The 20191-nt window shown below is 52.0% G+C and overlaps 1 protein-coding gene across 3 annotated transcripts; it reads left to right on the plus strand.

Annotated features, from left to right (window-relative positions):
• The first annotated feature begins 8082 nt into the window (after window positions 1-8082).
• On the plus strand, window positions 8083-18538 carry PRRT4 (proline rich transmembrane protein 4). Of its 3 annotated transcripts, none has more exons than XR_011463965.1 (6): window positions 8083-8442; window positions 9655-10358; window positions 10445-10549; window positions 11437-11556; window positions 15892-18236; window positions 18444-18538. XR_011463965.1 is itself a non-coding variant. In XM_070369275.1 (6 exons), the coding sequence occupies exons 2-6, from the start codon at window positions 9707-9709 to the stop codon at window positions 17715-17717; spliced, it is 2181 nt and encodes a 726-aa protein (XP_070225376.1). In that variant the 5' UTR covers window positions 8084-8442; window positions 9655-9706; the 3' UTR covers window positions 17718-18302. The 3 variants fall into 3 exon arrangements, 2 of the variants coding, with proteins under 2 accessions (XP_070225375.1, XP_070225376.1); XM_070369275.1 differs by lacking the exon at window positions 18444-18538 and having other exon boundaries at window positions 8084-8442; window positions 15892-16118; window positions 16641-18302; XM_070369274.1 differs by lacking the exon at window positions 18444-18538 and having other exon boundaries at window positions 15892-18302.
• The last annotated feature ends 1653 nt before the right edge of the window (window positions 18539-20191 follow it).

The following is a 20191-nucleotide window of genomic DNA, read 5'->3' on the forward strand; positions in this document are numbered from 1 at the left end:
GTTTGAGTCAACTCCAGGAGTTGGTGATAGACAGGGAAGCCTGGCGTGCTGCAGTCCATGGGGTCACAAAGAGTCAGACATGACTGAGGGACTGAACTGGACTGAATGGAGACAGTGAAAGGATCAGTCGTTGCTGGGGGCTGGGGAACAGAAAGCAGTAATCTAGGTGAGACAGTGATGGTGACAGAGGGTGGTAAGGGGTGACTGAGAAGGCTTTTAGAGATAAAGCTCCCTGGGTTTGTTGATGAATAAGATAGAAGGATGAGGGCAAGAGAGGAGTCAGGAAAAACAGTTAGATTTTTGGTTAGTCAACTGAGGAGGGGAAAGTAGTAGCATTACACAAAATAGGAAAGAATGAGGGAGACTGAAGGGAAAGTTCTCTCGGTGGAGAGGTTGCCTGGTGTTTTGTGGGAAATGACTGGGGGATAAAGCTGTGTTTTGGACATGACAAGAAGCATCTCTTAGTTGAGCAGAGATGTCAGGTAGGTGGTTAGACAATAGAAGTCTGGAGCCCAGAAGTCAGAGTTGGTATTTAAAGCCAAGTTACTGGATGAGATTGCCTAAGCAAGACTGTATACCATATGTGGAGGAGGCTGAGCAGCAGAGGAGGGGAGCCGGGCAGGCACAGCGTCTCCAGAGCCAAGAGGAGTGAGCAACAGAGGAAACAGCGATGGAGGGTGTCTACTGTTTCAGGGAAGTCAAGAAAGAAGATTCAGGTCCATTGCACTTGGTCTTGACAGGAGCTGTTTCAGGACTGCAGTGGGATGGAGGCCATGCTGGAGCAGGAGGTAAGGAAGTGGAGATGATGGGGCAGACAGCTGGAGAAGTTCTGCCGTGAAGAGCAAAGCAATAGGCCAGTTGCTTGGCTAGTGCTTCTTACCACTGCTTTCCCCTACCTGTTGATTCTTGTGCTCTGTTGAGTTACATTTAAAAAAAGAAATCATTGTCTATCGCTTATATGTGGAATCTTAAAAAGTTCAACAGGGATCTCCCCAGTGGTCCAGTGATTAAGTGGATTTGATCCCTAGTGAGGGAGTTAAGATCCCACCTGCTTCTCGGCCAAAAAGCCAAAACATAAAACAGAAATATTATTGTAACAAATTCAATAAAGACTTTAAAAATGGTCCATATAAAATGTTCTTTAAAAAAATAAATAAAAATTAAAAGTACAACAAACCAGTGAATATAGCATAAAAGAAGTAGACTCTCAGATATAGAGAACAAACTAGTGGTTATCAGTTGGGGTGCAATATAGCGGTGGGGGAGTGGGAGGTTCAAGGTACTGGGTATAAGATAGGCTCAAGGATGTAGTGTACAACAGGGGAAATACAGCCATTACTTTGTAATAACTGTAAATGGAAAGTAACCTTTCAGTTCAGTTCAGTTCAGTCGCTCAGTCATGTCCGACCCCATGAATCGCAGCACGCCAGGCCTCCCTGTCCATCACCAACTCCCGGAGTTCACTCAGACTCAAGTCCATCGAGTCAGTGATGCCATCCAGCCATCTCATCCTCTGTCGTCCCCTTCTCCTCCTGCCCCCAATCCCTCCCAGCATCAGAGTTTTTCCAATGAGTCAACTCTTCGCATCAGGTGGCCTAAGTATTGGAGTTTCAGCTGTAGCATCATTCCTTCCAAAGAAATCCCAGGGCTGATCTCCTTCAGAATGGACCGGTTGGCTCTCCTTGCAGTCCAAGGGACTCTCAAGAGTCTTCTCCAACACCACAGTTCAAAAGCATCAATTCTTCGGCGCTCAGCTTTCTTCACAGTCCAACTCTCGCATCCATACATGACCACTGGAGAAACCATAGCCTTGACTAGATGGACCTTTGTTCGCAAAGTAATGTCTCTGCTTTTCAATACGCTATCTAGGTTGGTCATAACTTTTCTTCCAAGGAGTAAGCGTCTTTTACTTTCATGGCTGCAGTCACCATCTGCAGTGATTTTGGAGCCCAAAAAAATACAGTCTGACACTGTTTCCACTGTTTCCCCATCCACTTCCCATGAAGTGATGGGACCGGATGCCATGATCTTCGTTTTCTGAATGTTGAGCTTTAAGTCAACTTTTTCACTCTCCTCTTTCACTTTCATCAAGAGGCTTTTGAGTTCCTCTTCACTGCCATAAGGGTGGTGTCATCTGCATATCTGAGATTATTGATATTTCTCCCGGCAATCTTGATTCCAGCTTGTGCTTCTTCCAGCCCAGCGTTTCTCATGATGTACTCTGCATATAAGTTAAATAAGCAGGGTGACAATATACAGCCTTGACGTACTCCTTGTCCTATTTGGAACCAGTCTGTTGTTCCATGTCCAGTTCTAACTGTTGCTTCCTGACCTTTAGAATTATATAAAAATAAGTCATTGTAGCTTTGTAATATAGTTTAATATTTATATAAATAGATACATACCACCCGAGGAGCAAGTTTTTACCATACATCCCATTTGCCACTCTTCTGTCCCCAAAAGTTCTTAAGTATTTTTGCCTGTTATTCTTACAGCTGAGCTATAGAATAATCATTTCAAAATTTTAAAAAATCTCATTGATATTTTAATTGGAATAACACTCAACATATAAGTCAAGTTGGAAAAGAATTAATGATCTTATAAAATGGTGAGAAGTTCTACCCAGAAACGAGATTTGTTTCTCCATTGGTCAAGGCCTTTTTCAATTTTTTCAGTTTTATTGAGGTACAAATTGACACACAAAATTGTAAGATAGGTGAGCATGTCATGTGATGATCTGGCACGTGCACACATCGTGGAAGGATTCTTTACAGTCTCTTATCGCTCTCATATGGTTCTGTTTTCTTCACCTAGGTTTCTTTCATTTCCTGTTAAGTTTCTTTCTTTCCTTAATGCATTTTGCCTATATCAAATGGGATATTTCTCCAAAATCTTGTATAGAAAAGCTATTGATGGGGGTATTTAGCTTTAACCTAATCACAGTTTTTTCTTATGGTTTTCCAAGTGTTTCACAGTGTAATGCTATTTTGGCATTTCATTTGCTCTTTCCCAATATTTCATACTCATGTTTTTTCTTCCTCCTTCTATTCCTCTTCACCTTCCTCCTCCTTTTTCTTCTCACATTTTTACATCTCAATTTGGCTACAAATTGCAAAACAAAATCATGTTGGAGAAAGCATTGATAGAAGAATCTCTACTTCTAATTTTAATGAGAATTTCTCTTGTGTTTGACAGTTAAGTATGGGGTTAGCTGTTCTTTTGAAATATAATTTTTATCAATAAAGATGATATCCTCCCATTATTCTTTTTTGAGTATCTTTTGAACATCTAGTAAAATGAGAAAATATATTTTTTGTAGTGGGCCTGTTGATATATTATTTAGTGCATTTAAATTTTTATTGAAAAAGGTATTGGTATCATGCATTCAAAAGAGTTTGTAAAATTATATGTAAAAAAAGAAAAAAGTACATATGATATTATAAAAATATACTAAAATGGACACTCATATATCTACCACATAAGGTAAGAAATAGAACATGACCAGCATTTCATCTTTTATTTTGTTTTTTGGCCAGGGATCAAAGTGAGGCATGTGGGATCTTAGTTCCCTGACCAGGAATCAAACCCATGCCCCCTGCAATGGAAGTGTAGAATCTTAACCACTGGACTACCAAGGAAGTCCCTCCTTTGCTTTGGGAGGAAGGGAGTGTGTTAGAAGCCCCCTGAGTTCCCTTCATCCAGTCTTAACCAGTCCCTGGTTATGTCCTCCCCTCCCCTAGGAAATGAGTCTTTTGATGTTTAGGCTAATCCCTTCCTTGCTTTTGTTTATGGTTTCACCGCATCTGTGTATTTTCCTGAACAGGGCTGAGAAGGAAACATAATCCTAACTGTGAAACAAAAGGCCAATCTTGCACTCTTCCAGGATGAGAGATGCTGAACAGAGCTTCTGGGTTTTGGTGTGACTTTGGCTTCCCTGAGAGTTTACAAGATCCTTTGCTGGGAATAACTGTGGAGCACATCTCGAGGGAGTCCTGAAAAACACAGAGCTCACTGCAGTGAGAGCTGCAGTTGTGAACTAGACCTCGGACATCTGGATGGAATATGGTCAGGGCAGTAGGCTGTGCTGCGCTCTCTGCTTCTTCTTCTTTTTAAAAACTTTTTATTTTATATTGGAGTATATCTGATTCACAGTGTCATGATAGATTCAGGTGCACAGCAGAGTGACTCAGCCATGCATACATGTGTATCCATTCTCCCCTCAGCTCCCCTCCCATCCAGGCTGCCACACAGCAGTGTGTGCTCTCTGCTTCTGAGCTCACTCCCATCTTCTCTCGGGAGCAGGTCACACTGGGACCCTTCCTCAGCAGGTGTGGAAGGGTGAACAGCAGCCTCATTGTACTCAGACAAGACAAGGCAAGTACCGCAAATACCAACCGGAGCAGGCTCACCCAGACATTCTGAGCTGAGAGTCTGAAGACGGTGCCAGGATCTGGTGTCAAGGATCTTGGTGATAACTGTCAACGTGTCCATCTCTTGAGTCCCATGTCCCTTTACACGAGGCACACAGCTGATGCCCTGGAATCCCCCTTCACCATCTTCCCAGGAGATCCCTTTGCCTCTCTCCCATGACGGATTTCCTATGCTTTCCAGAAAACCTGCAGGAAAGATAAACTTTTTGAAATCTTGTGTTTCTGAAAAATCTATATATTCTATCTTTTTACTTGATTGATAACTTGAATGAATCCAAATACAAAGCCTTTCTTATATGTAACCCTTTGTATGTTACTTTTTTTTTTTTTTTCCTTTTTGAAAGTTTCTTGGCTCTTCTCTTTAATTTGCCTGGGTATGGGTTTATTTTCATCCAACCAACCCTTATAATCCAGTAACTCATATCCTTCTGTTCTGGAAAATTTCCTCCAATTAGTTCATTGATGATTTCCTCCCTTTCATTTTTCTCTTTTTGGAATTTATATTATTTCTATTATCCTGAAAGTGTCCTTTAAAGTTCTTATCAATAAGAACGTACTGTATAGCACAGGGAACTCTACTCAACACTCTGTGATGGCATATTTGGGAAAAGAATCTTTAAAAGAATAGACATATGTATATGTATAACTGATTCACTTTGCTGTACACCTGAAACTATAATAACACATTGTAAATCAACTATATTCCAATTTTTAAAACGCTCTCATCTTTCCTCTCCTACATTCCTACATTTTCTCTCTCTCTGTACGTTTGTTTTACTTTCCAGGGAGATTCAATCAGCTTTACCTGCCTGTCTTTCTGTTGATGTTTTTGTTTCTGCTGTCATGATTTTATTTCTCAAAACATAATTGTTGCTTTTGCTATTCTCTGGATGTTTCTTTGTATAGCACCTTGTTCTTGTTTCATGGATGCAGATCTTATCCCTCTAAGGATACTGTGGTCTTTTTGACCCTCTCTTCTCTCTGGGTAATCTGTTTCCTTGAAGTTACTTTTTCTGACTGTTTTGTTACTCTCTTCTGCATTTGAAAATTCCCTAGATGTCTGGCAATCTTTGGCTATGATTAAGATTGTGGGGATGGGAGGGAGGCTAGTCAGAAACTCTGAGCTCAGAGAGAGGCTGGGTTTGCCACTGCAGCATGGGCCAGCTGGGCTGTTTCTTATGTCAGTAACTTTAGGTCTTTCCTCTTGGTCTGGTGAAATACCCCAGAGTAGCGTCATCCAGTTTCCTGTCTAGGTCCTACTCCCAGCACTTGGGGAGCCTGATGGTGACAGAAAGCTCAGCATCTCTGCATTTCACCATTCCATGTGGCAAGGTCAACTGATCCTTTGGATTTCAGTATTTTTCAGTGTGGTATCTCCATTGACAACTGTGCTCCAACCCAAACATCGTCTATCTTATCTTCAGAAGAAAACTCCCCAGACTCTGGCTGGGATATGAGAGGGGCTGTTGCCCAGGAGTTTGGAGCTGGGGGAGAGATGGAGGGATCTAACTGCCCATTCTGGTCCTTATCTTAGCAACCTCTTCCACCTTTCACTTCTAGGAATCCATAGGTACCACGGAGAGGTTCTCTATGCCTCTGAGAATCTTGCAATGCAGGTCCAGTTAGTTCTCAGCTCCCGTCAGCCGTGACAGCTGACATGACTCCTTGGCGCCGATAAGTCAGTGCTGGTCTGCCATTCTGCTTCAAAAATGTGGCTGTTGTCTTTTTCCATGTTCTCTCTATCTTTGTAAGTTTATCTCTTGATTTAAAAAACCTCTTTATTGAAGTTTTAGTGGGGTTTTGGGAAGGAGTGAAAGTAGATATACACATTCAATTACCATCTTAACCCAGAACCCTAACATCCCTTTTCAGTATGTTTTTAAAAATATAATTCCTGGGAATCACCTTCCTTGGTCATGGAGGGCTGTTATTTTAATGTACTGGGGTATGTTTATTTCTGTCTTTCCATTTAGAAGTCTTTCCGTGAACATGATTAGCAGGAAATGAGCCTTTCTATGAGGAAGATTAAAGGAAAATGTCTCTAGTGGGATAACTTTTATTAAGTATATGAGAGAAGCCCAGAGGCTGGATCTCAGTATGCAGTCTCCAGGCAGCCCCTAAATGACAAGGTTGTGGGGGGGGGAGGTGGGCGGGCAGAGTTTCCCTACTAGAGGAAGGACCCTATAGCAATCCCTGAGGGTGCATCCAGGGAATGCCCTTGGCAATGTTTTGTTTAGAGACTCAGAATAAATCCCAGATTTCATCAGTGATGTGCCCTGGAAGGGTGGGGGGTGTTCAGTCAGTGGCCTGATTTTATCTTACATCAATTGGGGGGATTCTGTGATAAGAAAGTGAGCCCTGGATGCCTTTCTGAAATGCTACCCATTGCCCATTTGGGCCCCAGAATCGTTCATTCGTTATTCACTTTGCTAATACATGGTGAGCATGCCCCTGGGCCAAGTGCTATGCTGGCCATACCTGAGACAGACCTGCCCTAGGTAACTCTTTGAGCACCCACTCCCCAACCTTACAGAGCAGCGAGTTAGGGGGATCAGGGTAACATCCAAGGCTGTAATCTGGTGACACATTTTCTCCCTATGTGGCTTGTGATGAGGACTAAGTGAGGAGATGCCTAAGCACCCAGCATGGTAGGATGTCTGGGTTTTTCCAGGATAGCTTTATATGGGGCAGAGAACCCACTGTGTTTTATGTTTTCCTGATACTTTCAAATAGGAACATTTTGGGGATTTAGAGATTCAAGTCTGCATAAACCAGCCAGAACTACTTAAATCAGTCACTGCAACAGAACCACAGGGTCCCTGAAGTGTCCACAGTAACTGCCCTGCTCTTGAATAATCTTCCACACTGGCCTGGGTGCACTTATATTCCTGGGCTAACATTCTTTGACTTCACTGTTCTCCTCTTGCCCATTATTAGAAACAAGCTGTAAACCACTTCTCACAAAGCTCTTTAAGGTTTTTTTTTTTTTTTTTTTTTTGAGAACTCAGTCTTAGCAAAAAGAAATGTTACACACAGATTGAGCCTTGGCTGTTCATCTATGAAATGTTGGAGGCACTTCCAACTATTGAAAGCCACCAGGTGATGAAGCAGACAGCAGAGAGACTGAGTTCAGGTTGCCAAACGGTGCCATCTTGGACAAATTCCTGAGTTATTTTTTTCCCCCCAAGCCTTAATTTACCTATCTGTGAAATGGGTACACCCACAGAGTTGTTGTCAGGGACTAATGAAACAAGGGGTGTGGACGTGCTTATTACACTTTCCACTCATCGCTTAATAAACATAGTGGTTCTTCTTGCCTGGGCAGGTTGCCGTGTGTGTGCACGCGCGCGTGTGTGCACACGAGAGTGCACGCGGTGCTCTAGCCCGCGGTGTTTCCCGGGGAGGTCATGCGAGTGGATGTGCATGATGGGCCGCCCTGGGAGCGTGCGGCTGCCGGCACCAGGCTGAGAGCGCAGCACCGGCGCCCGCCCCGGCCGGCAGGCAGCGCTGAGTGAGTGAGCGCGCGTGGGGACGCAGGCACAGAGGCGGCGGCGGCTCGGGGCTGCGGTGCGCGCCCGCCTGCCGGCCGGGTAGGGGGCGGACCGCGGGCCGCGGGCCGGGGGAGGAGGAGGGGAGAGGGCGGGCGCGCGGGGCGGGAGCGCAGGAGGCGGGGAGGGCGGGCAGAGCGCGGCTGCCGCGGAGCCCGGCGCGGGCGGCTCTGCCGGGGAGCGAGGCTCGCAGCCAGGAGGCGGCGCGGCGGGTGGGAGCGCGGAGCCCGAGCCGGGCCGGGCCGCCCGCCTGGGGCCAGCGCTGCGGGCCGGGGCCGGGCCGCGCCAGACTGGGGGCCGCGCGTCGGCGAAGCCGCCGTGACCGGGACGAGCCGAGGGGGCGTCGGGCGCTGGGAGCACCGGCCAGACTCGGTGGAGAGTCGCCCAGCCGGGCGCCTGGGTCGCCGCGACCGCCCCTTTTCGGGGGACTTGGCGGAGGAGAACCGCCTGCGGGAGAGGAGCAGGTCTGCTGTCTGGGCAGGGGGAGAGGGAGGTGTGTGTGTGTGCGCGCGTGTATGTGTGTGTGCGCGTGTGCCTGTCTGTAGCGGTGGGTGTGTAGGAATGTGCATGTGGAGGGGGATGATGGGGTGTGATGTGTATCTGTATTCTGACTGTGCGAATGTGTATGTAGGGGTGTGTGTGCCTCTGTGTCTGTGTATACTGTGTGTCTGTGAGGTAGGGGTGTGTGTGTGTGTGTGAGACAGAGCAGGCTGGAAGCTCAAAGAGCTTGGATCTGAACCCATGTAGGAGGGAGGGGGCTTGGCAGGACTGAATGTGTGTGTGTTTGTGTGTGTGTGCACTTAGGCGCAGGGATGTGTGAAGGGTGAGTAGGTGAGTGTGGGTCAGGGTGCTAGGTGTGGCCGTGTGTGTGATGTAACAGTGGTGGGTACACATGTGTGCCCCCTGGCTTCCCCTCCCCTTCCCCTTCCAGCTTTGTGTGCCTGGGGTGGGTCAGGCGTGTACTGCAGCCAGCCCTTGGTCCAGCTTGCCTGCCAGGCCATCCCTCCCCCCAGTACTTCTAGGGTTAAGGGATGGAGAGCAAGCCAAACCCCAGGCAAGAGGGAAAAGGCTGAAGGGGCAGAGCTTCTGCCAGCCCAGGGCACGCTGCTTCCCTGGCCAGAGCCGCTTTCTCCAACCTCTGCCATCACTCACTCTGTGCTTTATCCCTCCAGGGCTCCCTGGGTCTGAGTGAGAGTGAGGCTGGAGCAGGGGTGGGAATAGGGGTACACTCATCTGTGAGGGGAGCTTGTTCACAGTTCTGTTACCAGAAGGGTGCTCGGCACGTAGTAGGCCTGAACAGATACTCTAGGGCAAAAGGAGGAAAGAGGGAAGAAAGGAAGGGAGGGGATCAGAGGCTGGGAGTCAAGTCCATGCACTCAGTTATTAGTCAAGGGTGAGAGCAGCTGGATGCAGTCAGACCCCAGGCCTCAGACTGAGCAGGTGGGGGTGGGGTGGGGGTGGGCACTTAGGGAAGAGGAGCCTTGGCTGGAAGGGAAGGGGACTGCAGGGGAGAGACTGGTGCTGGGGCCTGAATGTTCAGCAAGAAGCTGGCCACTCTCCTTGGGCAGAAGCCTTTGTGTCTTGCCCCCACCACCTGCTTCTCCTGGATCCGCAGCGTCTCTTGGAGGCATCAGATTCCAACCCGGTAGGGCTCATAGCACCTCTCCTCTCTCCAGGACCTTCGTGCGCAAAGGTGCAGAAGACCCAAGCTCGCGGCCCTACCAGGCCATGGCAGGGTACGGCTATCTGGGGCTGGGGCTGTTCTGCTGGGTCCTGCTTGCTGTTCCTGTGGGCCCCCAGCCTGCCTCCTCTGTCCCAGGGGCCCCTCTCACCACTTTGAACCCCCCGCCCCAGAGTGAGGCCTCTATGCTGTCTCTCAACCTGGGACTTAACTTCAAATTCCACCTTCGGGGACCGGCTGCTGTCTGGGGGAACCCCGTCACGGAGACCCAGGCACTTTCTCCCAGGCCGAGCCGGGAGCCCAAGGAAGAGGCGGCCAGTGGGCTGAGGACTGACCCGCTTTGGGAACTGCTGGTGGGCTCTCTTGGAAACTCCCCCCCAGAGTGGGGCTCTGCAGAAGGCAGCTCTACTTCGTGGGCCTCCTCCCCAGCTCTGGAGTCCGCATCCCTCCTCTCGAGGCCCGCTGATGGGCCCACTGCACCCTATCGGCCCGGGATGGGCACTGTGACCTGGAACACTGCTCTGACAGCCACAGCGCCTCCATCCAGTGCACCCAGGCTCCGCCAGAGCGAGCTGGAGCTGAAATTCGATGTGGCACTGAGAGCAGGTGCAGCCCCCACGCTCGGGCATCGAACGCTGCCCCTGCTGCCCAGCCTGCGGGCCAGCCTGGCAGAGATTGCTGGGCGCCTGGGACCCTTTGGTGAGTACCCACCCCCTCCCAAGGAGAGCTGCTGCTGGGCCATCTGGCAGGTAGGAGGAGGCTTCAGCATGGGGCTCCTTTTGCAGGGTTCTTTGGCACTACAGTGTCCCCGCTCCGGAACTTATCAGGCCCAAGCCCCCCAGGCCCAATTACATCCCCAGGCTCTGCCTCTGGAGTTTCAGATTCTCCAGGTGAGTGTCTATTTCACTGCAACAAACGTTTATAGAATGCCTCTAAATGACAGTGCTTCCTTTTTTCTCTGACTTAAGGGGAGCTTGCATTCCTTCTCCCAGGCCCTGGGATACAGCCACTGCTCCCATGGGGAAATGCTCTCTTTGTCATACAAAGTCTGATTTGGCCCTTGTAGTTTAGCTTCTGGTATACACGTGGCTGGGCTTCCCTGGTAGCTCAGCTGGTAAAGAATCTACCTACAATGCAGGAGATGCTGGTTTGATTCCTGGGTTGGGAAGATCCCCCTGGAGAAGGGATTGGCTACCCACTCCAGTATTCTCGGGTTTCCCTGATGGCTCAGACGGTAAAGAATCCGCCTGCAATGCCGGAGACCTGGGTTCGATCCCTGGGTTGGGGAAATCCCCTGGAGGAGGGCATGGCAACCCATTCCAGTATTCTTGCCTGAAGAGTCTCTGTGAACAGAGGAGCCTGGTGGGCTACAGTCCATGGGGTTGCAAAGAGTCAGACACAACTGAGCAGTGAAGCACAGCACAGCACATACATGTGGCTGGGCTTTCTAGGTGGCACTGGTGGTAAAGAACCCTGCTGCCAATGCAGGAGATGTAAGAGACGGGGTAACCCTGGGTGGGGAAGACCCCCTGGGGAAAGAAATGACAACCAACTCCTATATTCTTGCCTGGAGGAGCCTGGCGGGCTACAGTCCCTAGGGTTGCAAAGAGTCAGACACGACTGAAGCCACTTAGCACGCACACACGCATACATGTGGCTCCAATTCCTGGGACAGTGACTCCTTTTGGTCAAGCTCTGAGAAAGGACTTGATTTTCTCCAAAGTTCCAGAGGCCAATGCCCGGCTGGCACTCTAGCCCTAATGTGCTCCCTTTGCAGGATTCTTTGGCACCACTCTGTCCCCACCCCCATCCCCCCAGGAAAGAAAGCTCCCAAGTCCAAGGCCACTGGACCCAGCTGCTTCTCTAAGCTCTGCGTTAATTGCAACAGCATCACTAGGTAAGTGTCCGATTCATTTGAACTTGATGATTATTTATTGAGCACATAATATGTGCTAGCCATGCACAGACATTCTGGGATCCTTTTATTTGATGGTCATCATGATCATGATCACCATTCTCTTCATCATCACCATGGAGATGTATATTAATGGTCTGAGAGCAAGTGTTGCTGAGGATGGTCCCACAGAGTTAAATAGCAGTCCTCTGGGAGTTTTGTAATCATAGGCAGAGCAGGATGTAGACAAATGTATCAGGGCAAACAGACTCAGGAACTCCTTCCTGATTTCCACAGCCTCAGTACTAACCCCACCCTCCACTTCAATCTGCCTGGCCTGCCTCCCACCCTCCCACTCTGAGCTTGGGGCTCTCTCCTTTGCTGTCTGATCTGACATGACATGCTGTCACATATGGGCAGAGCAGGGCCCCTCATTGGGAAGACATTGAAGAGAAGACCCTGAGCAGACAGACACCATCCTTGTCAAGGGAGCCTTTCAGAACATGCGTGGCGGCAAGCTGGTGGTGCAGAGCAAAGACCAGGGGCTGTGGGATCTTGAGACCTGGCTTTGGATCCCAATATACTTCCTAACTGGCCAGTGGCCCCACCCTCCTTCCCCTTCCTCAGTGATGGCTGGATAGGCTATTTAAGTTCTTTGAGCCTTAATTTTCTCATATATCTAGGGTTTAGTAATAGTGCCTATTTTGCTATTGTAAAGCTTCCATGTAATGTAAATTTTGGGCATGAGGCTGGTCATGAAGTATTAGCTCATTAAATAGTATCTGTTAATGTGGTTTCCCCCCATCATGTTCCAAATACACTTCCAGGTATACCTCTCAGACATCGCAACTGTGGCCCCAAAATGTGATGGGACAACACATACTGTAAAAGGCAGAGGACAAGCTGCTTGGGGAGGGGTTCTGGGAGGTGAAGCCAAGGGAGCCATGCAAAGGGCTAACTGTGACTGGGAATGCTCTGAGCCACCCCACACCAGGAACTGGTGCAGCAAAGGAAACCACTGGTCCCCAAGCTTCTTCCAGCTCTAGACTTAACACAGCACCTGACTGTTGCTCACTCCCTAGCGGTCCCAGCACTCCCGGGCATGTGGGTGGGAAGCCTGCTGTCTCTTTCCCATCCATCCCAGTGAGCAGCAGTGGCAGGATCTGCTGTGGAGCTGGGGGCAGGCTCTGTGGCCTCAAGGGAAGGAGGCTGGCTGGCGGTCTGTCAGCCTTGGTGACAGCACTGGCCAAGCAGGTTTAATGAGTCTGGACAGTATCAGAGGCAGCCCGGCCGGCTGGTGGCCCCACCCTCCTTCCCCCTCCTCAATGATGGCTGCAGGAAGCCAGTCTCTTCCTGGCTGTTCCTCCTGGATAAACCCCGGAGGGCTCCAGGCCTCCTGGAGAAAAGGCCAAAGGGTTTTTTGTTCACGCCAGTACCTTCTGAGGGGAGTAGTGCCAAGTAGTTAGGAGATAAAGGAATCTCTCTGTATCTTCTCTAGGAACTTTCTAACCTAGGTACAGTTAACCTTTGGCCCTAGGGCTTCTCTTCTCTAGTTCCTCTTTGGACCTGAAAGAGGAATGTGAAAAAGGTGGCTTAAAACTCAACATTCAAAAAACTAAGATCATGGCATCCAGTCCTGTCACTTCATGGCAAATAGATGGGGAAAAAGTGGAAGCAGTGACAGACTTTATTTTCTTAGGCTCCAAAATCACTGTGGATGGTGACTGTAGCCATGAAATGAAAAGATGCTTGCTTCTTGGAAGAAAAGCTATGACAAACCTAGACAGCGTATTAAAAAGCAGAGACATTACTTTGCCAACAAAAGTCCGTATAAAGCTATGGTTTTTCCAGTAGTCATGTAAGGGCATCTGAGGAGACCAAAACATGAGGGGTGAGGGAGAGTGTGTGTGTATTTGATCCCACTGCTGTCAGACTGGCTCTGCCCCACCCCACCCCACCCCACCAGCAAACCGTCAGATCCAGCTGAATGATTCTCCATTTTAATTCACTGCTGTGTCTTCAGTAGGTGTTTGGGAATGGTCAGTCTATCCAAATGGTGTTCTTCAAACAGGGTTCACAGAGTGAGACAATGTGTTGATGTTCACTGATTTGGCTAATTGTTGACTTTATAAGGGACAACAGCCTTTTGTTAGTTAAATCAAGAATGAGTTTGAGGCCCCAGAAATGGTCACACTCACACGGACACACACCAATGACTGATGGGTGATGAACATTAGCCCATAATGATGAGACCAACAGCAGTTGTATATTGAATGCTGATTATGCACCAGGCTCTCTACAGAGCTTTGCACACATTGGCCATTTATCCTCATCACAGCCCTGCTCTTATTTCAGACTCGAGGAATGTGATGGGACAGGAACCAGGGAACATGCTGCCACTGAGCAGGCAGCCTGCTGTAAATATGTAATGTTTTGGCAGCTCCCTCTCTGCCCTCTCCAGTTGCCCAGTTCTACCTTTCCCTCCCTTCTCTCCGGGACTGCTTTCAGGCCCCCTCACTCCTTACCCTTGTTCTCAGGATTGCTCAGTTTTGCATGTCCTAAACTTAAGCTCGGAGAAGGCAATGGCACCCCACTCCAGTACTCTTGCCTGGAAAATCCCATGGACGGAGGAGCCTGGTAGGCTGCAGTCCGTGGGGTCTCGAAGAGTCGGACATGATTGAGCAACTTCACTTTCACTTTTCACTTTCATGCATTGGAGGAGGAAATGGCAACCCACTCCAGTGTTCTTGCCTGGAGAATACCAGGGATGGCGGAGCCTGGTGGGCTGCCGTCTATGGGGTTGCACAGAGTCAGACGCGACTGAAGCGATTTAGCAGCAGCAGCTCAAGCTGGCACTGCCTGGGGTGGGGTGGGGTTGGGGGGTGTTCCTGGAGCCTTCCTGTTCTGTCCCACCGAGGCAGGGCTGAGTATGGCCAGGCAGTTGGGGCAGGGGTCTGCTTGTCAAGAGATCCTCCTTGCCTCATTCTACACCTGTCTCCTGTGCACCTCCCCATCCCCAGCTGGCTCCCCCATCCTTCACCACAATCTTTCTGCCTCCATCCCTGCCCGCAGCTGTGCTTCTGCCCAGCTGGCTAGGTGGGGGAGGGAGGTTTAGCCTGAAGCGTCTTCCCTTGCTGCCTGGCCAGAAGGAAAATCCTTGGGTCTAGCTCTTTCTCATTCCTCTCTTGTTCCAGGAGAGTAGCATGGGGGATCTTAGTCCTCACACTCTCTTACCCGACTTTCCTTTCCCCAAGGGATGTGTGGGGCTGGGAGCCCAAGTTAGCCAGAGCGCCCCAGAGCATCTGAGGGGCTCATTTGCTAAGATGGCATTTTATCCCACTATGACCCCCACAACTGTTCCTTCCTGGGAGTTCAAAGGTAGTCTTGAGACCTAGGGGAGTGATCTCAATGTCATCTTCTGTAAAAGGGGTGAAAACCAAAGGAGTATTAAGGGCCTCAGACTAATAGCTTGTAGTTGAGTCAGGATGGGGACCATGGCCATTGGTAGGCTGAGGGTTGGAGGTATAGCAGGCAGGAAGGCCAGTAAATATGAAAGATTGCTGGCGACAGGAGGGTTGTATCACTTCCTCTGCTGTGTGTGTGCGTGCGTGCACATGCACGCTTGGTGGCCTTCCCTGAAGAGACTGGGAGAAGGGGGAAGCTATTGAAAAAAAGCTGGAGAAGCTCCTTCTAGCACCAAGGTGTGAGATGGGAGTCAGGGGTGCAGAACAAGAGACAAGCAAAGTAGTATTATGAGGTTGCTGTGCCATCAAGAAGAGGGGCTCAAACTGGTGCTCAGATCTGGATTTTAGATGCAGCTCTGCTAATGTGTAACCTTGGACAAGTCACTTTGCCTCTCGGCACAGCCTCAGTATCTTCACTTGGCATGTATTCAATGAGTATCTTCTGAACGCCAACTCTGTGCCAGGACGTTTTAGGGAGGAGTATTCAGATGTGAGCAAAGCAAACAAAAATCTTTGTTCTCATGACTCCTCCTTCCTGGCAGGAGAGTTCAGTTAGAGGGGGCTTCTATAGCTCCCTCCACTTGTAAAATTCTGTGACCTCTTAAGAAAAACCCTTTTCAGTGGAATCACAGTATACTGAACAAAGCTGGGAGCCAGGCCTGGATGGGATGACCAGAGGGGATGAGAGCTGAAACTCTGGAGGAGTTTGATATGGGAGGGGCCGGTGAGTGGTGGCCAGGTCCGTGAGTCTCCTATTTATGACAAGTCCTTCCTGGATGTCAGAAGGACTCCCATTGGCATACAGGCTACTGGCTGTATGGTGGGTAAGGGGAGGGTTGCACGAATGCCTCAGACGAACATTCTTTGCCCACAGAGTCCACCACCCCCACCTCTGGCCTGGACGACCCCTCTCCTGCCAGCCTTGGGAACCTTTCGGTGCAGCCAGAGTGTGGGCCAGGGTCCTGCAGTATCAGAGAGCTGCCTGAACCCGAGGGGCAGCCGCCTGCGGCCCCCCTGCCCCTCTTCTTCCTGACACTGGAGGCCGACTGGGCAGAGGCCAAGGCTCGCTGGGGTCTGGCCTGGGAGGCCCACGTGTACGGGGTAGGCGCGCTCTTCGGCCTGGTGGCCTTGCTGGCGCTGCTGGCGCTAGCCCTCCTGCCCTGGCGCTGCCCGCCCGGCGCTCCCTGCCTGGCGCTGCTGGACATGCTCCTGCTCTCGGCTGGGACCACGCGGGCCTTCCCGCTCTTCTACGACGCCTACGGGCACCGCGACCGGCTGCCGGCGCTGGCCTGGCTGCTGCTGCAGGACCTCCCGCTGCCCTGCCTGGCCGCCGGCCTGGGCCTGGCCTGCCTGCTGCTGGCCCGGCCGCGCCCGCCGCGCTGCCCCGCCGGCCTGGCCGCGCTGCTGCTCCTGGGGTTGGGGCTGGCGGCCGCCGCCGCCCTCGGGAGCGCCGCCCACCGCCCGCTGCGGGCTCTGCGGCTCGCCTCCCGCGGGCTGCACGCCTTCCTCGCCGCCCTCCTTTCCGGGCTCCTGCTGGCGCTCTCCTGCTTGGGGGGCCGGCGGCGGCGGGCCGGAGCGCCCCTGGGAGCGGCCGGCTTCAAGGGCGCCACGCCTCTCCCGCAGGCGCGCAGCCCCTTCGGCCCGCGTGAGTCCTGGCGGCGCGCGGCGCGCACGGCCCCGGTGGCGGGCACCTTTGGGCTGCTGAGCGGAGCTCTGCAGGGCTACGAGGTGCTGCACGCCCTGGGCTACGGCGGCCAACCTGGCCTGGAGGGGCCCTGGCCTTGGTGGGCCTTCCAGCTTGGCCTGCGCCTCGGCGAGGTGGGCGTCGCGCTCCCGTTGGCGCTGCTGGGCCTCTACCCGGCGCTCTGCAGTCCCCGCGTGCCGCCGCGCTGCTGGGCCAAGCTCTTCCGCCTGTCCCCCGGCCACGCCGCCCCGCTGCTGCCCGGAGGCTGGGTCACCGGGGCCCCGGACAAGAAGCCGCTGGGGAGCGCCATCGCGCGTGGCGACGCGGAACTGCTGCAGCTGTGCGCCCTGGCCGGACCGGGCCCCGACCTCCTCCTCCAGGGAGGAGGCTGCCGGAGCTTCGACGGCGCGGCCGCCCACCCGGCGCCTTCCCCGGCCTCGTCTCCCTGCAGCGATGACACAGTGGACTTCCGCCCGCCCTCCCCCATCAACCTGCGGCGCAGCATCGAGGAGGCCCTCTGCAGCGAAGCACTGCTGGCGCCCGGCCTCTTCCAGGTCCCAGCCTTCGGGGAAGCTCTGCCTAGCCTCGGCGTCTACCGCACCGCCTCGCTGGGGGCTCAGACCGGGGTCGGGCCCATTGGGAGGTCTGGGGAGGCCCCTGGCTCCCCGGCGCCCCGCGAGCTCCCGTCTCCCGGGACCTGGCCCGCGGGCAGCAGCGCCTCCTCCGGCTCGCTGTGCGGACTCTCGCGGGACAGCTCGTCCGTGCTCCTGTGCTCCAGCCCGGACAGGGCCCCGCGCTGTCCTCTGGTCTGCGTCCTCAGCCCCCCGCGGCCCTCAGGAAGCAGCCCCAGCCTCCCGGCCTCAGGATCCTACCAGGCCCTGTCCCCACCCTCCCGCGACTCCCCAGAACCTGCTCCTGAGCTGCAGGCCGAAGAGGCCTTGCTGCAGGAGCAATTCCTGGACGCCTGCAGACAGATTGACGAGCTGAGCATGGGCAGCGACACCATAGACCTGTGAAGAGGTGGCCCCCCAGCCACCCCCGATCGCACGCCCCCTTCTGGCGCCTGTTCTGCCCCCCCCCCCATCTCCCCACCCGAGACCTGCACACTGTAACCCTTCCCCAATCCTGCCTGGCTCAGATACCTCTCCCGGCTTCCTTTCCCATCCAGAGATCCCTGGATGGGTGGGTCAGCAGCCAGGCTCTGTTGATGGGGAACTAGTGCCACCTTCTCTGGAGCCCCGGGCGTTGATGCCCTCAGCTGCAATTCTAGGCTGGCAGGGGTCCCACTGTCCTTGGCATTCACCAGCAATAAAGCTCCAAGGTGCTCCACTCCAGACCACCACTTCCCACTCTGGTGCTGAGTGAGAGGGGCTGTCCTTAGAAGACCTCAGGACCCACCACTGTCCCCAGACCCACCTCTGCTACGCCCAGGAATCCCATCCCTGCTGAGTGAGACTCCCATGTCCTCCACATGATCCTTCCCCGTAGAAGGGTCCATGGCCCATCTAGGAGACTCTGCAGCAGTTGGGTGGGAGGTGAGTGCTTTCAGAGTTAATTTATCAATAAAATATTTTCAGAGGAGAAAGGTCTGACCTTCTTGGAAAAGCCTAGATGAGGCAACAGCAGCAGTGGTTCTGTGAGAACAGAAAGAGAAGCAGTGTTTGGGTGGGGTGGGTCCATCTCAGACCCTAGTGACTCCTGACCCAAATGAGTCTTGTCCTCCACATGACCTTTCCCCATAGATGGCTCCATGGCCCATCGGGATGAGCGAAGGTCCTGGGAGTGGCCCCTTGAAGATCCTTCTGACTCCCCAGGAAGTGGCTTTTCAGAGATGGAACACAACCCTGAGAGGTGAGGCAGAAACTCTGCAGTAGTTGGTGGAAATGTCTCTATTCCTAGGGACCTGGCTTCACATCCTGGGGGACAACTGTTTAGGGACTAGTTAGTAGCAAAGTCCTTCATGGAAACGTTGATACGCATCTCAAAAGCATGATCACTTTGAGCTGGGATTCCCAGCAATCTCCCTGCCACATATCTAGAGGAATTCACAGAGGCCTTTTGGATTCACAGAAGAAATTGCTCGCTCCATCTACCAACAGGACCTCTTCAAGTCTGCACTCACAACCCTCTTCCCTGGAGAACATTCATCTCCCACAGGTGCAGAGCCTCCCTGGGGAAAGCCTGTCTTCCCCAAGCCCCAGCACCATCCTACCCACCAAAGCAGAGCTCACAGTGCAGAGACCCATGAATACATCCAGCCACCAGGCACTCTGTAGTCCCTCCCTTGTCCAGGGCATTTGGCTCTGAGCGCTGTAGTATGCATTTGTCATTTGGCTCAAATGCAGTAAGTTCAGAGTGGCACTAAAACAGAGTTGTAGATTTTAGAACAAAATTCTGGCAGTGTTTTGGCAGATGTCCTGCACATCACAGGGAGGCCCACAGGGGCACACATACTAGGCTTGAAGTGGAAAAACAGGAATAGGAATGGTTTTTTCTTCCAACTCTGCCCATCAGCTCGTGAGGATTTGAGAAGGGAAGCACGGGAGCGAGGAGGGAGGCAGGCTGGGAGGGGGCGGGGCGCTCAGCAGACCAGGTCTAACGCTCTAGTGGAAGAATTACAGCGCTGTTCAGCTTGCCCCTGAAGCTCTGTCTTGGCTGAAGGGAGCACCCAGGGCTTGGAACCTCAGAAGGAGAAGGGCAGTGAGTGAGAGTCATAGTAGGGAAGAAAATGAGAGGAGGATAGGGCAGGTACTGCTGAGGGATGAGACCGAGTGGTTCTGACTGTGTCTTCTCCATCACCTGGCTCAGCTTGGCTCAGAAATTCCTGCTGCATCGTCACTCTGGGCTGAGGCCCAGAGAACTGCCATACTCCTAATTACAGGCATATCTCACTGGTGTCGTAGTGGCTGTAGTGGCCCCAGCCTCAGAGCTGCTTTGTGTCATGGAAGGAGTGCTTGCTGTTCTGAGAAATTGTTTCTTTTCTTCCCCACGTACACCTCCATCTGCCTCTGCTCACACTCAACTCCTCTCTGCTGTCTCTTCCTCATTGTAATGCTTGCCAGCTGCTCTCACTCACTCTTCCCACCATGGGTCCTTGAGTTCAGGTACACACCTCCCAGCAAAGCAGTCCAAGACCCACGTACCTCCAGTCACTCTGTCTCTCTGTCTCTTTCTCTCTCTCTCTCTCTCTCTCTCTCTCACACACACACACATGTACATACATACACATAGGCTCCTTTTCTGTCTGGACATTCTGAATGGGGCTGGTGAGTTGGGAGTGGGGTGGGGGAATAGAGCTTGGTGTCCATCAACTCCATCACTTCTTTGATTTTCCTCAGTGAGAATCACCTTAGCCCTTTGACTTGATCAAGAGACTGAGGCTTTGGTAAGACAACCCTTCCCTTTTATCTCATGCCTCAGCCCTTCCTAAACCAAAGCAGTTTCCCAGAAGAGCCTGGGTAGACCGGGACGTAATATATACACCCTCGGT

This window comes from Bos mutus, chromosome 4, assembly GCF_027580195.1.
Source record: "Bos mutus isolate GX-2022 chromosome 4, NWIPB_WYAK_1.1, whole genome shotgun sequence".
NCBI lineage: Eukaryota > Metazoa > Chordata > Mammalia > Artiodactyla > Bovidae > Bos > Bos mutus.

What these genes read in the sequence shown, in the direction of transcription:
- PRRT4 (XM_070369274.1), top strand. Translation starts at nt 9,707, where the DNA reads ATGGCAGGGTACGGCTATCTGGGGCTGGGGCTGTTCTGCTGGGTCCTG. An exon ending in TGGAGTTTCAGATTCTCCAG is followed by an intron (nt 10,550 to 11,436) that starts GTGAGTGTCTAT and finishes CTCCCTTTGCAG; the next exon opens with GATTCTTTGGCACCACTCTG. An exon ending in AATTGCAACAGCATCACTAG is followed by an intron (nt 11,557 to 15,891) that starts GTAAGTGTCCGA and finishes CTTTGCCCACAG; the next exon opens with AGTCCACCACCCCCACCTCT.